At 44.5% G+C, this 21,597-nt stretch overlaps 1 protein-coding gene across 1 annotated transcript in view; it reads left to right on the forward strand.

Annotated features, from left to right (window-relative positions):
* The first annotated feature begins 314 nt into the window (after nucleotides 1–314).
* The window catches only part of Suclg2 (succinate-CoA ligase GDP-forming subunit beta), a 250,580-nt gene continuing 229,297 nt past the window's right edge, over nucleotides 315–21,597 (forward strand). The window contains exon 1 of the mRNA XM_055628549.1: nucleotides 315–438. Coding sequence (XP_055484524.1) covers nucleotides 349–438 — 90 coding nt within the window. The 5' untranslated portion in view covers nucleotides 315–348. The remainder of the gene's footprint in view (nucleotides 439–21,597) is intronic.

Genomic DNA, 21,597 nt, shown 5'->3' on the forward strand with positions numbered 1-21,597 from the left:
CAGTGTTGAATAGTCTCTAACCTGTCATTCCCAGGGCCAGTTTAAGCCAGTGTCCCTGGGGACTGAGATCTGTTTTTGCACAGGGTAGGCGTCGGGTGGGGTGATGATTATGGGGGGGGTAGGGGTAGAGCGGGTGGGCGGGCTCCTCTCCCCTCCCTTTCCTTTTCCCAAATACCCCTTGACCTTCTCCCTTCAGCTCCCCCATTCCTCCACCCCTCCCCGCCCCTCTCCCCGCCCTCCTCCCCGCCCCTCCTCGGCCTGCCCGTCTAGTGGCCGCGGCCGGGCCCGACTCCCTCCCCCGCCCCCTCCCTCCCCCTTCTCCGCCTCGCTTGAAGGTTCCTGGTTAAGATGGCGTCCCCGGTGGCCATCGCGGCGCAGGTCGGGAAGCTTCTGCGAGGGCGAGCGCTGCGGCCGCCGCTCCTGGCGGTCAGGTCCCAGGTGAGCGCGGCCGGGACGACGCGAGCCACCCGTGCTCCGCGGCCTCCTCGCCCCCGTGCGACCCCACGCGACCCCCGGCGACCCCGCGCTCCCCCGCGGCGCGGCTGGACCCGGCCGCCTCCCGCGGGGGATCGCGGGGGTCAGAGTGCACACCCCGCGGCCCGGGTCGTTCCCACGGCCCCCTCTGCGCCCCCGCGCCCCGGAGCCCCGCGCAGGCTGCGAGTTCCGAAAGTTCCCCGCGCTGTCGGGACCCGGAGGCTTCCCAGCCGCTTACTGGCTCCGCCGCGGAGGCGTCTGCCAGCCGGAGCTCGCCACGCGGGCCACGTGCTCCGCTGGTCGGAGTCGTGGTTACGGGCTGTGGCTGTGCAGCCGGTGCTTGTCGGTGGGGACAGGCAAGGGCCCCGGAGGAAAACGGGCGTTGGTTTCCCGGGCTGCCCTGGGTCAGAACTGCCCAGGCACTGCCCACCGTGCCCCTGCCTCATGGAGACCGAGTTGTTAGTGTTGGACCTTGAACACCTCCTTCACGTTGCTCCCCTGTTGACTTTACCTACTGTCTTCAGAGGGCAAGATTCTCAGAAGTCGTGCTTCCCGCTTTCTCTAGATTATCCCCTCCCCCAGAAAGAAAGAAAGAAAGAAAAGAGAAAAGAAAAGAAAAAAAGAAAGAAAGAAAAAGAAAGGAAAACCTTCTAGTTTAACGAGAGGCAAATTGTCACATTTTAACCAGGACTTGCACAGGCACCAAGAAAACTGAAAGAACAACTTACTAATGATGTTTTTGAGTTACTCTAAGCTTTGGTTAATTATGAAGGTTCCTTTTTTTTCCCCTTCCTTTTCATTACCTGACATTTCATTTCTCTGTTATTGTTAATGGGAATTTAAGAGGTGCTAATACTTATTGCTGTAATATCCCTTAATAGGCTCTTGACAGTATGGTGGGCAAAGGAGAGGGGCGGCAGTTTGTCTAATTAAAATCACTCATACCTGCTGTAATAGGGTAAGGAGATATCTCCAGGTGATCTAAGCCCTGTTCATTATTGAAGTGTTATAAAAACAGGAACTGTGGTGCTGTTACAGTAGACCTGAATTGATGAGAAACATCAAGCCCAGGGCAGTGAAAAGTGAAGACTGAGAAATGGTTGTTCAGAGAAACCCGCTACAGAATGTTTAGCTGAAGATTGTCCTCGTCTTCCCTATGCGAGTAGAGGAAACCTTGGAATACTTGGGAGAGACTCATTCCCTATGTTGGGTAGTGTTCGTTGGTTTACGGACATGTACATGACTTACTATTCTGGGAACACCAGGCTTAGCAAATGACAGTAGTCCTGGGGATGGCCCAGGTGGTAAGACCACTCGCTCCCCAAGCTTGAGAGTTTGAATCCCCGGCACCCATATAGAACCCCAGGCAAGGCAGTGTGAGCTTGTGACCCAGCAATGCAAGGAAGAGACATGTGGGTTCCAAGAGCTTGCTGACCAGCTAGGCTAGGGGAAATGGTGAGATTCTGCTGAAGAGACTCTGGCACTCGCATGCGCATGCACACACACTATTCATTTTTGCTGTTTGGGTCTCACTGTGTAGCCCTGGAACATGCTATGGAGACCATGCGACCTTGAACTCAGATTATTTACCGGCCCTTGCCTTCTGAGGGCTGAGATTGAAGGTATGTGCCACAATTAAAAAAAAAAAAAAAAAAGATTAAAAAAAAGTTTGTGTGTTTTGCCTGCCTGTATGTATGTATACCAAGCATGTCTGTGTGGTGCCCAAGAAGGTCAGAAGAGGGTGTCCTTTATCTCCTGGAACTAGAGTAACTGCCGGTTGTGAACTCTGCCATCAGCTAGGACTGAACCTGGATCCTGAGAGTGATAAATGCTTTTAACTGCTGAGCCAGCTCCTCCAGCCCCATTGCTTTTTTTTTTTTTTTTTTTGATGTTACCAGTTCTCCACCTTGGAGATTCTGGATGAGCGGTCCTGGGTAGAAAAGTCTGGACTGAGAATCGTGCTTCATTCTTTTCTACCAAACTTAGGAATCTTCACAAAGTGTCTCAGGAATCTGTTGGTGCTCTCAGCCAAGACCTACTTTGTACCAGGCCTTGTGATAAAACAGGTGGATGGGCCAAGATAAAAGACCCACTTTCTGCTTTTAGAAGCAACTCTAACTTGTTTCACAAAAATATCCTCCCTGGTTTAATGCTAACATTTGACACATATTTTTGATGCTTAATGTCCTTGAAGTTCCTTTTGTATTTTAAACTTCTGCCTTTGGTTTCCATGTTTTGACTTCGGGTTGCTGTCACAGCAACCAACTTTGTAGGGCTGTCTTTGGTCATTTCTGCCATCAGAGTGAACTGTTCCAGGCCCTGAGACTTGGGGTGAGAGTAAAGCAGGCAGAGCCCTTAACCACGTGGTACTTTTTACTGGGCGCAGGGAAGGGAAAGATTATAGGTGCTATAATAAGAAAGATGATTTCAAGCACTGATGAAGCCATAACAAAATCAAACAGGGCCTCACAATGGGAAATAAATAAATTCCCAGGCAGGTACACAAAGCCCAGAAAACCTATTCAATAGGGTAGTTTTATTTAGGTTTAATTCTTTTCTTTTTCGAGACTGGGTCTCACAATGTAACTCTGGCTGGCCTGCATTGGCCAGACTGCCTTACAACACACAGAGAGGTACGCTTGCCTCTGACTCCCAAGTACTGGGATTAAAGGTGAATGCTACCGGGCTTGGTCTGTGTTTAATTTTTTTAATTGAAAAAACAAAAACGGTGCACATTGCAAAGTGTGTAGTTCCTCTTCACATTGCTATAGCAACATACCCCCAACAGCTGGAGGAAGGAAGGCTTCACTCTGGCTCTGGTTTGAGTTTGTAGTCTCTCCTGGCGGGAGACCACAGGAGCTTGGGGCAGCAGGTCGCATTGTACTCACAGTCAGGGAGCGGAAGGAGGTGAGTGCTCTGCTGGCTTTTCTGCCCTTTGGGAACCCAGCCCAGGAAGTGGTGGCACCTGCTGTTTATAGAGGGGTGTTGCCACCTCAGTCAACTTAATCTGGCTTTCCAAGTATGCCCAGAGACTGGTCTAGATCCCATCAAGGTGACCGACCGTATTGAACAGCCAGTGAACTGTCTGTTGAGTTTGTACAATATGAAAGCAGCCAGGTCACCAGTCAGAACTCGGGTTAGCCTCAAAGCATCTGAGGCTATATGGTAAGATTCGGCTATACTTTTGACTGTCTGCCTGTGGAAGGCCTGTGAGTGATAGCTCCTGTGCCAGATTGGCTTTGTTCACTGTAAGCGAAGCACTGCTTTTATGGGAAAATGATTAAGTGCACAAGCCCGTGGTAGCCAGAGCTTTGTCATCCTTGTTCCCTGGCTGGGTCCTGCGGGCACCAAGCCTAGAAAGTCACTGAAATTATGTCTGTTGTGAGAAGAAAAGACAGATGACCTTGGATAGTTTGTCTTTCAACTCTACTACTCAATCTGGAATCCTCCCAGGGGTGTGGCATATTCTTTCAGTTTCTGGAAGAGTTTTGCCTGACGTATATACATTTAAATAAGAGTATTATGCTGATTTGGAAATTCATAACAGAAGTTCATTTGCCAAAGTTGTGGTCATGGGGTTAGCATTCCAGTGGCGCCGTCAGGAGTGTAGGAGAATGCCGAACCTTTGGGCCCATGAGGAAGGATGAATGGGGCTGGAGAAATCCTGGGACTTGACAGATCCAGTTACTACACTGTAACATAAAACCAAGCAAATAGTATTCTTTCATCAGATATTTTCTGAACGCTGACTGTGTGTTCCCAGTGCTAAGTTCTGCACAGGTAGAAAACTCAGTGTTTCATCGTAAACCCAGTGTTTAGAAGTATGTTGAGTAGGTTAGTATACATAATAATTATGATGGCTTGGAGAGAGAGGGAGAGGTCAAGGGAGTGCTCCCGAGAGCGAGAGAGGGAGTGAGCTATCCTTTCCCTCAAAGGTTTGGTCTAGTTGCAAGGTTGTATAATCCAGTGGTTACACTGCCGAGATGGTGCTGTAGTTGAGCCTGTCCTACGTTGGACCGCATGCTTCTCTTTGGAAGCAGGGCTCCCTCTGACCCCTGTCTGCTTTCCCCCTCCTCAACTCTGACTCGGTATTAATTCTTTGGAAGACCCTTCCCTATCATTTGACGGGCTCCCTGTAGCCAGTGATTGCCGGCCATATCTTTTCTGCAACTTACAACACGTGACTCCACCTCCTCCTCTTTGGTTATTGTCTTCCTTTCCCCTCACAAATAGAAGAATGTGAGCTTCATGAGAGTGGACTCTCTTACACATTGCTGTTTCCACAGCTGGCCAGGCTAGGTGTCTGTAAACGTTTGTTGGCTAATGAATTAGTGAAGGACACGGGCGAGGGGGAGGCAGGTAACAAGCTGAGAGCTGGAATAGGTTGGTGGGGAGCTGATGGTTGGCAAAGGAACTAATTATTGAGCACTTAGTATGCTCTGTGAAGAACTTGTTGCCTGTTATTACTTTAACCCTTTCAATACCATGTTATGGTAGTGGGGCCCTATGCCACATCCATGGTCCACATAAAGGATTCCAGGCACAGAGAGAGGCCACATAATAACTTCCTGGAAATCCTAGTGCCAGAAAGCCACCTGCCTCATGCCAGTGAATAGCTTGTGCTGTTAAATCATTAAGCCATCTCATCAGAAGGTCCAGTTTGGGACGAACCATCCAGTACATACAGTGCTTCTCTGCACCTCTGCCTTTGGTTGCTTAGATTGGGTGGACCCAGTCTGCTGGAAGCATACACCTCTCAGAACTCTGACTGAACATCCCCTTTCTTGTTCTGGGTTCTAGGAAACAGGAGCAGAAGCAAATACTGTTCTGCATTTAATTCTGCCGAGTTCAAGTACTAGATCCCCAATGCTCCTGCTGTGCAACCTGGAGCAAATGATTATTTTTAAAAATTAATTTTATTACTGCATATTAATTACACAGAAAGTAGGCTTCATCACGCCTTTTCTCACACGATATATGTGCTCAGAGTTGCTATGAGGATATTGCATACATTCTGTGATCATATCTGGAACAGATGGTTGAACTTGACTCTTCTCTGAAAAGGAGCTGGTTCTCACAGGTGGCCATGATGATTCAGTATGATTTATTAAACATTTGGCATTATGATTAGATCACAGGCCCACAGTGATTATTTCTGTTGCTATGAATTTGAAGCTAAATTGACTTGCCTTTTAAAAAGAGGATTTACTAATCTGTAATAACGGTTCTTTTCCAGGTCTCATAACATTTATCATGTACTGTCACTTCTGAATTGGGCAGTGATTTCATGCCTCCTTAGGCTTGATGTTACCAAATAACTATGTGAGACAGAGATGATGTTGCCCAGTTCATATGTGGAAAACTTGAGGCTGAGCAGGGAGATGGAGGCTTGCCTCCAAGGCCTTGGAAATTGTCAGTGTCCCAGAAATGTGATGCAGGGGTTCAGCTGCACCATCCTGGCTGTCAGTCTTTCGCTCTTTGAAACGTTTGCATAACTCATGGGTAGGGTTAGTAGCAAAGACATCTCGACTTGAGTGAGCTGGATGTTTGAGCTAAGGGAACACCTGAGAAGTGAGTGTAGCCAGAGTAGGTACCGCTGGCTACCTAACAAAAAGTGCTGGCTTAGGAGTTCAGGGAAAACGAGTTGACTTCTCCGGATTGGCATTTCCTGAGTTGAGGCTTTGATCAAGTGTGCCAAGGTCATGGCGAGCTTACTTACAGAAGTGGTTATGAAAGAATAGCATTTAGGCACAAGCTGTGAAGGTACCTGTCTCTCATCTGCCTTTAGGACTTATTCTTACTATAAAATGAAGGGACCTGATGTAGTGTAGTGTGTGGATCGGTGTTGGAGATACTGCAGAGTGCAAGGAATAGCTTTGTGGAGGTGTGAATGCATGCGTGGGTAGAGGGCCAGGTGCCTGCCTCTCCCGTCCCACCCATCTCCTCACCCTTTCATCTGCCAGTTTCTGTGCTGTGGAAGTCCCCGGGGTGCAGCTTGAAGGCACAGAGGACTTCCAGCAAGGCTGCCTTGTAGAGTTTGGGGTGGTGGAGCAGTGAGAAATGAGGCCAGAGAAATAGGGCCACATTCAGCGGCTCCTTTAGAGTGTGGTGAGGGAGGTCAGTGGGGGGCCATTGAAGGTAGGCAGACAAGTGGCACAGGCCATTTTCTGCTTTAGAGTATGTGCTAGTCAGGTGGAGAGGGTTGGAGGCGTGCAGGAGAACAGGTCATCGGAGAGACTCTTGTACCAGTATGGTGCTGTGAGTCATTATACCAGAATCACCAGCAGAACCCAGGACCGGAACCAGATTCCTAGGTCAACACCTTGTCCCCAGTGCACAACTTTGCGATCTTTTATCGTAGAATCTTTTTATCTTAGAATCTTTTTTTTTTTTTTTTCCCTTCATGTTGCAATGTCTCTGAAAGCTGAAGGTTTGCTTGGGACTGGACATCGGTATTTCCAGTGCAAGAACATGTTAGTTTGTCCTTACAGACTGAGCTCTCTTCACATTTCCTGAGACACCCATCCTGCCCTGTATCAGCATCAAATGCTACCTTCTTTCTGTGGCTGGGTGTTTGCTTACAGCTGTAGATTTTGAAGGACTTATTTGGGTTAACTTCCTTTGCAAGAAAGCAGATAAACTGCATTTAATATACACTCTCATTCCAGCCTGAGGGTATATGCAGGCCTTTAATAAGTAATACAAAGAAAGTTGGGACTTATTATTTTTGATTAAGGGAATAAACTATTAATGATGGGTGCTTCTTTGTTGAGATTTAGAGTGCCTTTAAAGTGAAGCATCATTAAAATTGAAAGCCAGCAACACAAGGACAACAAAATGAATTTTTTACTGACTTTTAAAAATAATGAACAGGGAAAAATAAAGGTGCTATTGGGCTAATTAGATAAGCCAAGGGTATAGAGATGGTAGAGTTGAAGACAGTTGGTCTCCATGACGCAGAACTGGTTTTGAGTGATGAGCAGGGGGCATGGTTTGAATTGTGATTCAGAGTGCAGGGAGCTGAGGCAGGAGGTTTTTGACTCCTCCCTGCTCTCCTGGGCCCAAGAGGGCTGCAAGACTGTAGCGTTAGATCCCAGGCCTGCTATAGCAGCTCCGAGTGTCCTGGATCCTTTCCTTTTTGTTTGATGCCAGTTTATGGGGAGGCTTTTATGAGTGCTATAAATGGATTTTATGACTATATTTTATACAAAATGTAATTTAATATGGAGGAAAATTTACTGAGTTAAACTGTATATAAGGACGAGGAGACTACTAAATCTCCTTTCGTGTTAAAGGTCCCCAGGTTGGGATATTCAGCAGTGGCATTCTCCTTCCCTTCATTTTGGTGTGTATCAGGATTTTGCTCCTTTGTGAGACAGGGTCTCTTGTGCCTCCGGCTGGCCTCAGACTTGGTGTGTAACCAAGGGTAACTGAAATGTTAATCCTCCTGCCTCCACCTCCCCAGTGCCTGGATTCGGGTTGTGTGTCACTGTGCTCTGTGTACGTGGTGCTGGGGGTGGAGCCCAGCACATTTTCATGCCATGCAAACACTCTTCCAACTGAGCTACATTCCCACTGTCTTTCTTTCCTGAAGGTGTTTTGTTCATGAGGAATCTATTTTTGGCTCCGAGAATCTCTTACTAGGGCTCTGCAGTTTAAAATATGAATCAGGGTTATAGTTTAAATGAGATTAATTATTAACACACGACAGCACTTGGTTGTCACATTTTGCTACATTTGGGGAGATAATAAAGGCACTGTGGTGGGGCTGGAACCCCCAGGGCTAGGCAGTGTTGTACACTGAGCCCCATTGGAAACCCTGGAAATGTTCTTTTGATTAAGAACTTAGACTGGCAAATGTTTTTAATGGCTCCAAAGTCTTGTTTATATGTCTTAGTTTCTAAAGATTTAAAAATATAAATGCTCAGTTTTAAAAATTTGCTGATTTTATTGTGGTAAATTATATACAATATAAGCTTTTGGGCTGTTGTATGGCATTGCACACACCCATTCACTTGCTTTGCTGTATACCTCTTGCCAACATCTACTGAACTCACTCATGTTCCCAACCAAAACTCTGTGCTCGTTATACACACTCACTGCCCATACAACCCCCCAGGAAGGCAGCACAGGGCTCATTCAACTTCCATGATGTGGTACACTAAGTGGAATCATATAACATCTGTTTTTTCTTACGAGCTTATTTCATTTAGCATATCCTCAGAGTACATCCATGTATGTGTCACAATACCCTCCTTAAGGCAGCATAATATTTTAAGAGGCATATGTATACATAAATACTTATTTATGTGTGTTTATGTGTGTTTACGTGAAGTTATTTATCATTCATCTTTAAGGGAATGCTTGGGTTGTGTCCACCTTTTGGTTGGTCTAAACACTGATATACATAACATGAAAGTCTACGTTAATATTCACCTTTCTAGAAATGTTCAATGTGTAGTTTGAGTTATAGTTTTGACTTCCCATGTGTAATTAAAATGTCTGCTAGACATTTTTCTTCATGATAGTCTGTAAAATATTTATATTCACATTTGCCTCTAGCATATTGGCTCAGTGTGACAAAGGCGTACTATTAGGCTCAGGAGGCAGTGCTTTGGAAAGAAGCTTGGGGCAGAGACCGCTACTGCCTCTCAAGAACAGATGTCTAGTTTGTTGTGGACTCAGAGTGAATGTGTTTAGAGCTGAGACAGCTTCCTGTCCCTGGGTATCAAGCCATGCTGTGTTTCTTGGACTCACCTACACAGTGGCTATTAGTAATGCCTGGAGAGCTGAAGCCAAGCTTAGTAGAAACACACCTGACATTTGTCAAGGTCATGCCAGCAGTGTTCCTTTGGAGGGAAGTGTCTGAGTCTTCTCGGGAGACCCTGGTAGTAGGCCTCTTATTGTTGTCTTCTAAACCCAGCTTGAAAAGGAAAACACTGTGGCTCAGGGGCATTAAACAACTTTCCTATTATCATTGCTGTTGTCCCTCTGGCTCAGTCACAATGGCTTATCGAATTGAGCCCTTTCTGGATTGAGCTGTGTCTCTGAAGTCCTTACCTCCAGTATCTCAGGTTGTGACCTTTTGTAAAAATAGAATCTCCACAGAGGAACTCAAGTTAAAATGAGGTCATTAGAGCCAGGTGTGAAGGTGCACGTCTTTAATCCCAGCATTCAGGAGCAGAGGCAGGGGGATCTTTGAATTTGAGGCCAGCCTTGTCTGTGGAACTGGTTTCAGGACAGCCAGGGCTACTCAGTTATTAAGCCCTGCCTCCAAGCAAACAAACAGAGAAACAAACATAATTAGCATGGACCCTAACCAAGTCTAGCAGATGTCCTTATGAAATGGGACAGCAGACTCAGCTCCTCGTACGTAGTGAGAAGTGCAGATGAAGGCGAAGGCAGTGGTCAGGAGTGACAGAGTGGTCTGCAGTGACCAGAGCTATGAGTGAGGTATGGACTAGAATCCAGGGACCCAGCTCTTTGATTTTAGACTGTTTACCCCATAATTGTGACCAAATATGTCTTTTATTTTTTCCAGAAAAATCTGGCTGTGCAGTCCAGGCTGGCCTGGAACTTGAGACTGTCCTCTTGCTGTAATCTCCTAGGTGCTGGGATTATAGGCAAGACCAGCACATACACATTTCTTCCTCCTCCTCTTCTTTCTCCTCTTCTTCATCCTGGCTTATCTCTAAGACAGGTGATATGTGGTACATTGTTACCATACTAATATCAGTGAACAATTTATCCATTGCACTTTTTTGAAGAATCAGGATCTCAGGGGCTACCCTGGTATCGCTGTGAAGTAGTTTTGATCATTGGGAGCTGCAGTAGTACTGTGCATGGAGAAGAAGTAGGCATGGGTGGTGTTCTGGTCACCTGCTCCTGCAGTGAGGTGACAAGACTCTCCTCTCTACTGCCTGCTTTAGTCCCTGGGTTTGTCTTGAAGGTGGCATCCCTAGCACCTGCAGAGAGTTATAACACTCAGGAACCAAGACTGACATTTGACATGCTTTAAGCTTTCTTTGTTTTTGAACCAAAACAGTTTCCTGTTCACTTACTCCCCAGTGCTAGATTGGGGACCTCCACTTAGGAAAGAGGCGTTGGGATGGAGGAGAATATTGGCAGGCACAGGAGGCGGCTTTGATGCTGAATTCCAAAGAGGAGGCCCAGAAACGTTTTGAATAGCAGTGAGGCTGGACCACATGGGGCCTTTATTCAGATGTGTCAGTTCCAGTATTTCTCACTTACCTCAGAAGTAAGAAAACATCAAACCTCATTATTACTATTTTTTTTTTTCTGTATGTCACCCTGAAAACCATTCATTGTGCAGGCAGCTCACCCAAGGTTAAACAAAACCCCAGTGTTTTAATGCCCCGTGATGGGCCTTTTCAGAAACACTCGCATAACTTAATCCAGCTGATTTTTTGTAATCAGAAGCATTACACCAGGCATTGGGCTCTTTAGTACTATAAAGTTGAAATTTAAGAATAATCAGCTTGCAATCAAAAGCTGATTATACACGAACAACAATGACTACAAAACTGAAACCTCCGCAACAAAGGAAAGAGGTGCAATAGCAGTCTTTGAAGAAGGAAAGTGCTGAGAAGGAGGTGTGGTGTCCTGACGGGCAGATGGTGGGTGAAGATCAGCAAGCAACGATGCTCACAAAACTGTGCAGTTTTGGGGCAGTGAGGGAAAGGGGCTTGAAGGAGAGTTAAACCTTTCTAACTGTGAGATTCAGTGCTGTAGATGAAACAATGTAGGAAAAGCCACCAGGCTTTAGGACTGAGTTAGGTTTCTGTTCCAGCTTGACGGAAGGCACAGAGAACAGATTTGTGTCTCTCTGTCCCACTGACCGGCTGTGTGGCGTTGAGCCTCTCTGAGCCTCCGTCCCCTTACTACACTGCTTACTATTTACTATACCTGTTACGTGTCCAGACTCTTGCTCAGTGCTGGGTCTGTGGATAACTTTGCACAGTGGGTGCTGAAGCAGTGTCTCCTGGAGTGGGCCGCAGGCCACTGGCGCACGGAGGTGGATTTAGGAAATCTGGGAAGCAGCAGCATGTCCCAGCTGCTTATGTAGTCAAATGATACACACCGTTCACCGCTCCAGAGGCATTGTGACCTGGGAGAATGGAGTGATAATTGAGGCGGGCTCAAGGAAGTCTCATGCAATAGCCAACTTTATTCAGAGCATCTGACAGTTTATATTCTGAAGGTTAAAAAGTGTCACGTGAGTAAAGTGAAAGAGGACAAGCTGCACGTGGCAAAACCATGTTTTTCCATAGAGGCATATAAACAGATAACAATCGCCAGTTGTAATGAGTAAGCTGAAGTAAATAAACTCCTGTCCAGTGCACCTGGGAGGAACGTGGAGACACATTCCAGGAACAGTCCGGTCATTTTGAAGAAACTGAGGCCACAAGGCACTTGTCTTGGAGTCGTCTCACACACTTTCAGAGTTCTCACACAACACCATTCTCAGACCATGTGCCAAGAGCATAGGATGTCTCCATGCCCCTCCCCCTTAGCTAAAGCCTCACACCCCGTTGCCGAGGCTAGTCTTCATTTCTCGGCCCTCCCAAGTGGTCGTCCTGCTTAGCAGCGGGGACTGCCTGTGTGCGCCACCACTGCCTCACCTGGCTTGATGTTTGCTATCACGAGAGACAAATGAGGGAGGATGGTGCCGTTGGAAGGTTAAAGCCGAGCCAATCCCCGAAGGAGCCACAGGTTGTGAACTGGAGTGATCTGGGTGAAGAGTATTGCAGACAGGAGTGGCAAGTGCAGAGGCCTTGATGTGGCGTCATGAGCTGGATGTGTTGAAGCAGTAAGCAGATGGCAGGCAGTCCCGGGGATTGGGAGAGGGCAGTGGAGACATCCAAGTTATATGTGCCAAAGTTTATGTTCTGGAACACAAACCACATATATCAGTTCAACGATAGGCAACATACTGTAAAAGCATGTATGTTTGCAGGGTGCAGCCCAGGCTGCAGGTGGCACGGATGTTCTAGTTAACTGTGCACCTGTTCAGGGTTCGCCTGTTCTCAGTTTTTGTCCATCACAAATAGCCATCTGTAAACAGTTTCAGTTTTTATCTGAACGTATTTGTGCTCTAGGGTATGTTCCCAGGATAAGTATCTTCTTGGTCACATTTTAGGTGTACGCTTGGTTTCTAAAGAAACTGCTGAACTGGGCTGTGGGATGGCTGAGTGGCCAAAGGAGCTGTGTTCACAACTGTTAATTGATGATTCTAGTTCCATTTCATTCTCACCAGCATGGTAGGAGGTAGCCAGTTTCTTCATCTTTGTCAGCCTTTGTGCTTCACCTTTAGAATCTCAGCTGTCCTAGAGGGAACATAGCTGTATTCCATTCTGGCCTTTATTTGTGTTTCGCTAAGGTCAGTCACGTTGAGTATCTACTAATTTGTTTGTTTGCCACATACATACCTTCACTGAAATGTCTTTTGGTGTCTTCTGTCCATTTTCTGTTTTGATTTTTTTTAAATGTTGACTTTTTGTAAGTTCTCTATCTTCTGGGTATTAGTTGCTTGCTAGATATGTGATATGTAGATATTTCCCCCAGTCTGCAGCTTATCTTTTCATTGTTTTAACATAGTCTACCAGAGAGAAAAAGTTTTGAACTTTAACCAACAGTTTATCTACTTTTTTCTAATGAGCTATGGTTTTAAAGCCACTTTGAAGAACTATTTAGCAAGGCCTAGAGCTGAAGGTGCTTGTTTTGTTATCTTCTGAAACATTTTTAATTATTGATTGATTAATTGATTTATAGACAAGAGTCTTTAAACCCAGGTTGGCCTTGAGTTACCTTGTGTCTTAAGGGCCTGATCTCAAACTCCCAGTGAGCCTCAGCCGTCAGCCACCAGAGTCCTGGGAGGTTTTGGGCCACCACACCCAGCTAAAAGTGGTTTTTCTCTTTCCTAGCTAACTTTTCTTCCTTCCTTTCTTTCTTCCTTCCCTCCCTCCCTCTCCTCTTTCTTTGTTCGTTTCTTTAAAAAATAGTTTTAAATATACATTACAGATCCACTTGGATGTTTATGTGAACTCTAAGATTAAGGTGAAGTTTATTTTCAATTGCACATCCCGTTGTCTCAGCACTGTTTATTTGAGAGATTGACACTTCCATGAACGGATGTTGCTGGAACAATTATAATTCTTCCGGTGGAATTCTAGCATTTTAAACCACTAGGCAACCCTGACTTCATCCTTCATGATGAAATGCCTGGATTTTTGAGCCATTGAAGTTGGGAGCCAGCTCTGCCATTCTGCCTTCTGCCCCTTGCTTCTAATTTGGGTATTCTGATGTATTCTGTTTTGGGTATGACTTCTGTCTTTATGTGGCACTGCCTGGTGTTTTAGGTTAATTTACTTCTACATTTTGAATCAAGGGAGGTTGTGGAAAGGTGTCTTTGACGTTTTGTTTAATGTTCCTTTGGACTCTTGGCTGTGAAGCTCTTGTGTCACTCTACATCAGGAGAGATACTGCTCTTAAACATTGGCATTTTGGTGAAACCATTTTACTTTGTCTCTGCATAACAGCTTTCTTCTAACAATTTTGCTGTGTAACAGGAATACAGAAAGCAAACTCATCAGTGATAGCCTCAGTCACAAAACATGTTGATCAAATAAAAGAAAAAACACTGAGGAGGATTCTGGTTTTTGACAGGGCCTTGGTTCTCTCAGCTTCCTTCCTTTTAGTCTCCCAGGGAGGAACTGACAGAAGCTCAGATGTTCTTAAGAATCACACACGTGCATGGCAGTTATACTTCAGTGGTAGCTTATAGTATTTTAGGGCCGTAAGTAACTCTGGAAATGATTCGGTCCCAACTCAGGAGCCAACACTGTTTTATATGGCAGTGAAGACATGCTCACAGGGACTGGAAACATGCTTCTTGTCTTGTTGAGGTCTGGCAGTTACGTAGGCTCATATTGCTGTGCCAGGGACCCTATTCTCATTCTGTTGTTATAAACAGTTACTGTAATCACAGGCTGTCAAGGCAGTCTCCTGGCCCTAGTCCCTTCCCTGCCTTGCCCCTGCTAGATCTGTGTTCCTGGGCATGTCACATCACTAGAAAACAGAAGGTACCTGCAAGGCTTCAAGAGCTGAGGACCATGAGCACAGGCAGGAAGCCTCGGCCGCTGATGGTGATGGCACATGCTGTTGTGTTAGTGATGATAAATTTTGTTTTTTTTATAGTAATTTAAATGTGGAGATTTTCATTTTTTTTCCTGTTTCCTAAAAAATTCTTTCTGCTTGCTTGGTTACCTGGTTACTTCCATTAAAATAATTAAAACATACATAAATAAATGAGTAGATGGGTTTTTTTTTTTTCCCAGGCAGTTGAGATAGGGAATTACCTTGTAGCTTTGGCCTAGAATTCACAATGCAGTCAATATAGGCTTTACACTCCTGGTGGTTCTCCTGCCTCAGTCTTCCAAGTACGTGGATTACAGGTATGGCCTACCTTGCTTAGTATATTTTTCTTCATATATTGTTTAACTTATAGACAGTCTATAAAGTTGGGTTATATGGTATACTTTTCAGAGATTTATTTTATTTTTAGTTATGCATGTGTGCATGGGGGGGGTATATGTGTGTGGGTGCCTGTGGAGCCTGGAAGAGGGTGTCAGATCTCTTAGAGCTGGAGTTACAGGTTGTGAGGTGCATGACACGGGGGCTGGGAGCGGAACTCTGGCCTCTGGAAGAGCTGGGAGACTCTTAACCTCTGAGCACCTCTCTAGCTTCTGTGGTATCTGAGTAGGTTAGGGTAAGAACTACTCAAAACTCAAGAACAGGAACCCACAACAGTGGGTTTCTCCTTCAACAGTGGCTTTGATGATAAGTCCCCTCTGCATGAGCAGAAGGGGGTTGTTTGTTTAATTGCTGCTAATCAAATCCGGGTCCTCTTGTATACAAGGCATATGCTTTACCCCCGAGTCCTGTCCCCACTGAAAGGATGCTTAGAGAGTGTTCTTGGTACCACATTGGGCAGGTAGACCTTTTCCAGTCTTCCTCCAACCTGTTGGCCCTCCTCTTCTTTACTGCTGCCTGTGGACGTACATACAGAGCACGCCCCTACACTGTTGTCACACTGAGCTGTGACATTCCCTCTGTTTTTGGTGTAGCTATCTCGGTGTGTTTCCACATTGTTTACTGTACTGGAAGGGCCTTTTTTATTTTTGACATCTCTTTGTTCAGCTTTAGGATTTATCCCAAATGGTATCCCATGAAATGCTTTATACTTCTCTATAGCTCCATCCTCTGTGGACACTTGTTGAGTTCCCTTCATTTTTGTGTCTTTAATGTCTCAGATACGACAGTTGTAGAGAATTAAGATGTCTGCTTGCTGGTTAAGCATACAGTTAAGTCTGCTGTTGATGAAAATAAATCATTAACTTTCAGTTATCCAGAAGAGAGTGTGGGCATCTGGATGACATCATCACAACTTGCAAAGTAGAGAGAATAATTTTATTTCTCATTTAATGAAAAACTGCCCATGAATAAGTGATAAAAAATTTAATTGAGAGGATAATCAGATATTGCTTCTAGCCCTACCCCATGTAAAAATCCAATTACTTTACCTTTTTTTCTTGAGAAGCTCTTTCATCAGAGACTTTGGAATAGATTGTGAGGGGTAAGTTAAGACTTGATGGCTCTTGATTTTCAGACTAGAAAAGCTTGTGTTGTACCTCTCAGCACTCTGTGTATTGTTTATACAGTGTGCTGTTGGCATGGTTCTTAGTGCAGGAAAAGTTATTAAGCAAATTGCAATGTTGAAAATAAACATGGGCATAGCTGGGAGGCTTTTGGTTCCAATTATGATTCAAGGTCAGCTACGAAAATATTTTGGCCTTTTTTATTTTTTTATTTTTTATTTTTGTCCTTCTTGAATACTGGTATTGAACATAGGTCTTTATGGGTGATGGACAAACACTGGACCACCAAGGTACAACCAGGTCCTGAATATCCCGGTCCAACCTGTCCAACCCCCTTGTTTCTGTTTTAACTTTACCTTTGCACTTGGTTTCCAGATTTAGCTTGGTGGCCACTGAGATGGTAACTTATCTCGTGGTATGAAAAGAGAAAAGGCAGTCTGGGTTTTGTGTATGAAATAGGATTACATAAAGGTAATCCCTTTGATTAAAAATATGCCCTCTCTTTGCCATCAGCCGTGTACTTTATGCTGCGTTGTTTTCCCCTGCTATACTAGCATCTGAAAACAGGATATATCTTCGAGTTTGACAAGTAAAAACTGGCTTGGTTGTCCTGAAGCATTGGTTCTAGTACGAGCTGGAGAAGGCTTAAAACAGTGCCTTTCTTTTATATAACCTCTTCCCCCGAGAACAGGTTGTGACTCCGAAGCACTCTGTGGTGTAGGGACAGCCTTGGGGAAGTCTGGGTCTTACTGCCAGAATAGTGGCTGAACTAAAACAGCTGATACCACTTTTCTGATTGTAATTTGGAAAACTTAGTTGACCATGATTACAAAAAAACAAAACAAACAAAAAAACAAAAACAAAAACAAACCCAAAAAACCAAAAGCTCAGAAAATGAAAAATATTAAACGACTGTAATGGTCTTGTTCTTGCCTGTGCCCTGGAGAATGCCATGGTGAGCACTGGGCCTTTGGCGCTGGGCATGGCCACACTATGTGGTTATAACTTCTTCTAACCAGATTTGCAGTCACACCAATTAGATGTTATTTTTCTTGTACTCGATGTTCAGGACCACTTACCTACTCACTAAGAATTTATGGAATTATTAATTTTGATGGCAGACAATTCTAAGTGAAGACTGTGCTGCAACTATTCATTTTTATTTATTTGTTTTAATTTTATTTGCATACATTAATTGTACGTGATAATGAGTTTCATTATGGCATTTTTTTTTTCTTTTTTTTTTTCTTATTTTTGGTTGTCCAAGACAGGGTTTCTCTGGGTAGCCTTGGTTGTCCTGGAACTCACTTTGTATTCCAGGCTGGCCTTGAACTCAGAGATCCGCCTGCCTCTGCTTCCTGGTGCTGAGATTAAAGGTGTGTGCCTCCGTACCCAGCATATTTTCATGGTACATGATTACCATCTTTACCCCCTGCCCTCTAGTTTCCTCCCCATGCCTGTAGATCCCTTTCTTGTTCCCAGCTAAGTTCTTTTTTCTTTTAATATTTGTGTATGTCTTTAAAATTTTAATTTATTTAAACTTTTTAAAAAATATTTTGAGATTTTTTTTTTTTTTTCAGGGCTGACTGTTTGGTCCTGGATAACCAGTTGGCATGCTGTTTCCTTGAGAGGACTATTTCTCCTCTATCAGCATGCCCTATTCTTTGTGTAGAGCTGAGGCACATAAATTCCCTCCCCCATCCATGTCAGCATGTTTATTCTTGTCCTCCTTGTTCATCATATTTGGCAGCTGTGCTGGTCTTTATGGGCATAGCTTCTGACATTCCCAGGAGACACAGTCTCATGGCCATCTCTGTGTTCCTCTGGCTTTTAACAGCCTTTCTGAGCCCTGTTCTGCAATGGTCCCTGAGCTGGAGCTGCCTGAATTGTACTGTAGACGAATCTGATGAGACTGGGCTCTGCAACTCCGTATTTTGAGTGGTTGTGGCTTTTCTGTAATGGTCTCCTGTTGCCGAGAGAACTTTCCTTGATGAGGGGTGAGGACTATCTTACTTGTGGATGTAGGGACAAATATTTAGAATGTAGTTAGGCATTATGATTGTTTAGTGAAATGGGGGTTGTAGGTTCTATGACTGCACTAGCTCTTGGCAGTTGGCTAGATTTTCTGCACCAGGCACGATTTCCCTTCTGCTGAGAGTGTTTTAAGTCTTAGAGAACTGCTCATTACCACCAAAGTATGTGTGCCACTATTGTATCCTTAAGGATTTTGCTTTTTGTTTTGATGTGTACCTGTGGGGGAATATTAGTTGATTTATTGATCAATGGATTGATTGATTGTGTCTTTAGGTTTTTTTTCACATGATTCCAGGTAAGGGATTATTTCTCTAGCAGTGATAGTAAATGTGTCTTCTTCCCCCAGGGATCAGTAACTGTAGATCTTTAGAGAGGGGTGGGGCTTCATGAACCCCTACTCCCTAGCTACCATTAATGACCTGTTAAATCCTTGGTGAAACAGGACTTGATAGGTCCTTCCCTGAGTCATGGCTGGGTAATGACAGGCTCAGTAGCTGGGTAGGCACAGTAGCTGTGATGTCAAGAGAGCAATGTTGCCGTGCTCCATAGGCAGAAGACAGTGCCCGCCTCTCTCCATTCTGTGCTCTTGCTCTTGCCTTCTTTCCACCTCTTCTTCAGAGATGTTCCTTGAATCTCATTCCATCATGGCCCAGTGTTCTCGTTCCTTTGATGATTCTGGGGAGAATTTCTGGAGTTGTTTATTTTGTCCTTAACTTCTTAGTGGGCATCAGTGCTCTCTCTGAATGTTCTACGGTTTAACGCTTACTTATCAAATGAATTCTGTCTGGTTTCCCTCTGGAATATCTGTACGATAGTCATGATAATGGCTACTACTTATTAACAATGCTGATGCTAACATTTTGTGTAGATTAACTCATTTATTTCTCACAAAACATTAGCTTTTTCTCTTAGAGATTAGGAAATTGACATGCTGTCTATGTGACTGTTTTCTAGTTCTCTGACCAACATCAAATGTGGTAATTAGCAGTGTTCCCAGTTCATTTTGTGTGAAATAGCCTCTCATTATTTTAAATTGTACTGCTCTGTATTTCATCTGCCAGACAGCAGACATCCTTATCCTTTTCTACTTTAGACAGAAATATTCTGGAAAGTTCACTTAGGGCAAATTCTAAAATGTTGTAAGTAAAAAAAAAAAAAAAAAAATATATATATATATATATATAGTTGTTAATTTCAACAGGGTATCTTTGAATGCTTGGCTGAACCCCAAAGCCAGTGTCAGTTATTCCAGACACTGTGAAATGCTGGTAAGATGGACAGAGTTGCGTGAGGTGATGGAACGCAGTGCTGCCATTTTATTATTGACACCATGGCACACCTGTTACCATGTTTCTTCAGCTTTTTTTCTTCTCTGGTTTTATACTTGCTGCACTTAATATTCTGTGTACCAATAATTTGATGTTCAGTGTTTATGAATTGAAACTTTAACACAAGCCTCATTTAAGAAGAACAGAGTGTAGAGGAGAAATCAATGAAAACAATGCAAATGCTACATGGGTAATCTGTCAGTAGCTCAAAGACCATGAGCACATTTATGTTGTATGCAGGGTACACACAAGCCAGTGCAGGGCACTTCATTCCTCAGCTTTCAGCTGCTCACCAGTAGAAGGTTTAAAGTGGGTAGACTTTAGATCCCGAAGATGAGTGGGGAGAGTGTGGTTAGGCGCTGTCAGGAAGCTCCTGTGGAAAGTCCTCAGTGTGACCCTACAGCACTGGCATCAAGATGCCCTGGGAACTTGCAAAATACAGACACGTGGGGTACCTTAGGTGTGAGCTGTGGATGGAGCCCAGGACTCTGAATTCTAGGAAGTTTTCACTTTATGCATTTGATACCCTCCCAAGTGGTGTTCATCATGGCTCCTTCCGCTTAGTATAAAGGGGAAAACCCAAACAAACATCTGGGACTGTTTGAATTTTTGTTGTTGTTGTTTGTTTTGGTTTTTCTTTTCTTTTTGTGTTTTTAGAGACAGGGTTTTTCTGTGTAGCCTTGATTGTTCTGGACTCATTTTGTAGACCAGGCTGGCCTCGAACTCAGAGATCCACCTGCCTCTGCCACCCCAAGTACTGGGATTACAGGCGTGCACTGACACACCGGGCAGGTTTTGTTTCTTCGAGAAAGAGTTTTTCTGTAGCCCTGGCTGTCCTGGAACCTGTTTGAATTTTTCAATAAGAGAATTATTTTAGTATATTTTGGAGAGAGCATTTTGAGAATATGTTTTGGAAAAAAAAAACAAAAAACCCAGAGACTTTCATTTCTTAGAAACAGAATAGATTAAAAAAAAAGTTTTGGTTTTTTTTTTTTTGTTGTTGTTGTTTGTTTGTTTTTGTTTTGTTTTCCCTTAACTTTCTCCTGGAGGAGTTCTTCACGATCCTCCACTCAGGCTATGTCTCCATGGTCAGAGTGAGGACATAACACATGCTCTTTGCGGCACCAGTCACTGCACAGAGGTGGACGTGCCCATCACTGCCTGAGCTGCTGAGTGATTGGAGAGGATAATGGCCCTAAGCAGTGTACAAGTTTATCGCTATCGAGTGGCAGAGCTAGGCTCGGCTCTCCACCTGCTTGTCAGATGGCATCACCTATGTGGTCTCTAGAGGTACCTGTGTGCTTGCCACAGAGGTTTTAGAATGTTTCTGTGTGCGGGGCTGTTGAGAGAGGGAGAGAGAGAGACAGACAGACATACACTGACTTACTCTAACCTCCTGCCTTCCCCTCTCAAGTACTGGGATTGTGGGCCTGAGCCTCCATTTTGGTTGCCTAATGGATTTAGACTTTGATGTCCACTTACTCCAGATTATGTTCAGTTGCTATGTGTTAGCTGCCTTGATGGACCATGCCTACTTGTCTTTCTGATTTGCGTGCATCATCTGGTCCATGGAGTCTCCAGCGGAAGCAGCAAGGCTGGCCCTGCATGCCGCTCTGTGCTGGCCCTCTGCAGGGTGAACAGCTGCCTCCTCTCAGCAGAGGTGAAAGTTCGAGTGTGATGTCAGATGGGTGATGCGTGCATGCTCCTGAGCTTGGCTGTACGTGGGTTGTGTTCTCCATCTGCCTCCCTTTGCAGAGTGGTAAAGTGAAGCCTGGAGAGGTTAAGCAGTTTGCCTAGGTTTCCCAGATTATAAGTGATAGGGCCTACATTTGACACCAGGGTTACGGGAACCGAAGCTTGAAATTTTATTGAAAGTTTCCTAAAATTGTGAAATATACCGTAAAATACGAAATCCCAGCATAATACAAATACGTAGTTTGACTTATAATGTGAACTGACAATCCTGACTCAGCCTCCTGAGTGCTGAGATTACTGACTTGAAACAGAACACCAAGCTCACGTTGTACAATTAACTTAACCTGTTTAATTTTCTAATGAGTGGTAGGTGGGATGGTTTGAATAAG

The sequence above is a fragment of the Psammomys obesus genome, unplaced genomic scaffold, assembly GCF_907164565.1.
Source record: "Psammomys obesus unplaced genomic scaffold, mPsaObe1.curated_primary_1811, whole genome shotgun sequence".
NCBI classification, from domain to species: Eukaryota; Metazoa; Chordata; class Mammalia; order Rodentia; family Muridae; genus Psammomys; species Psammomys obesus.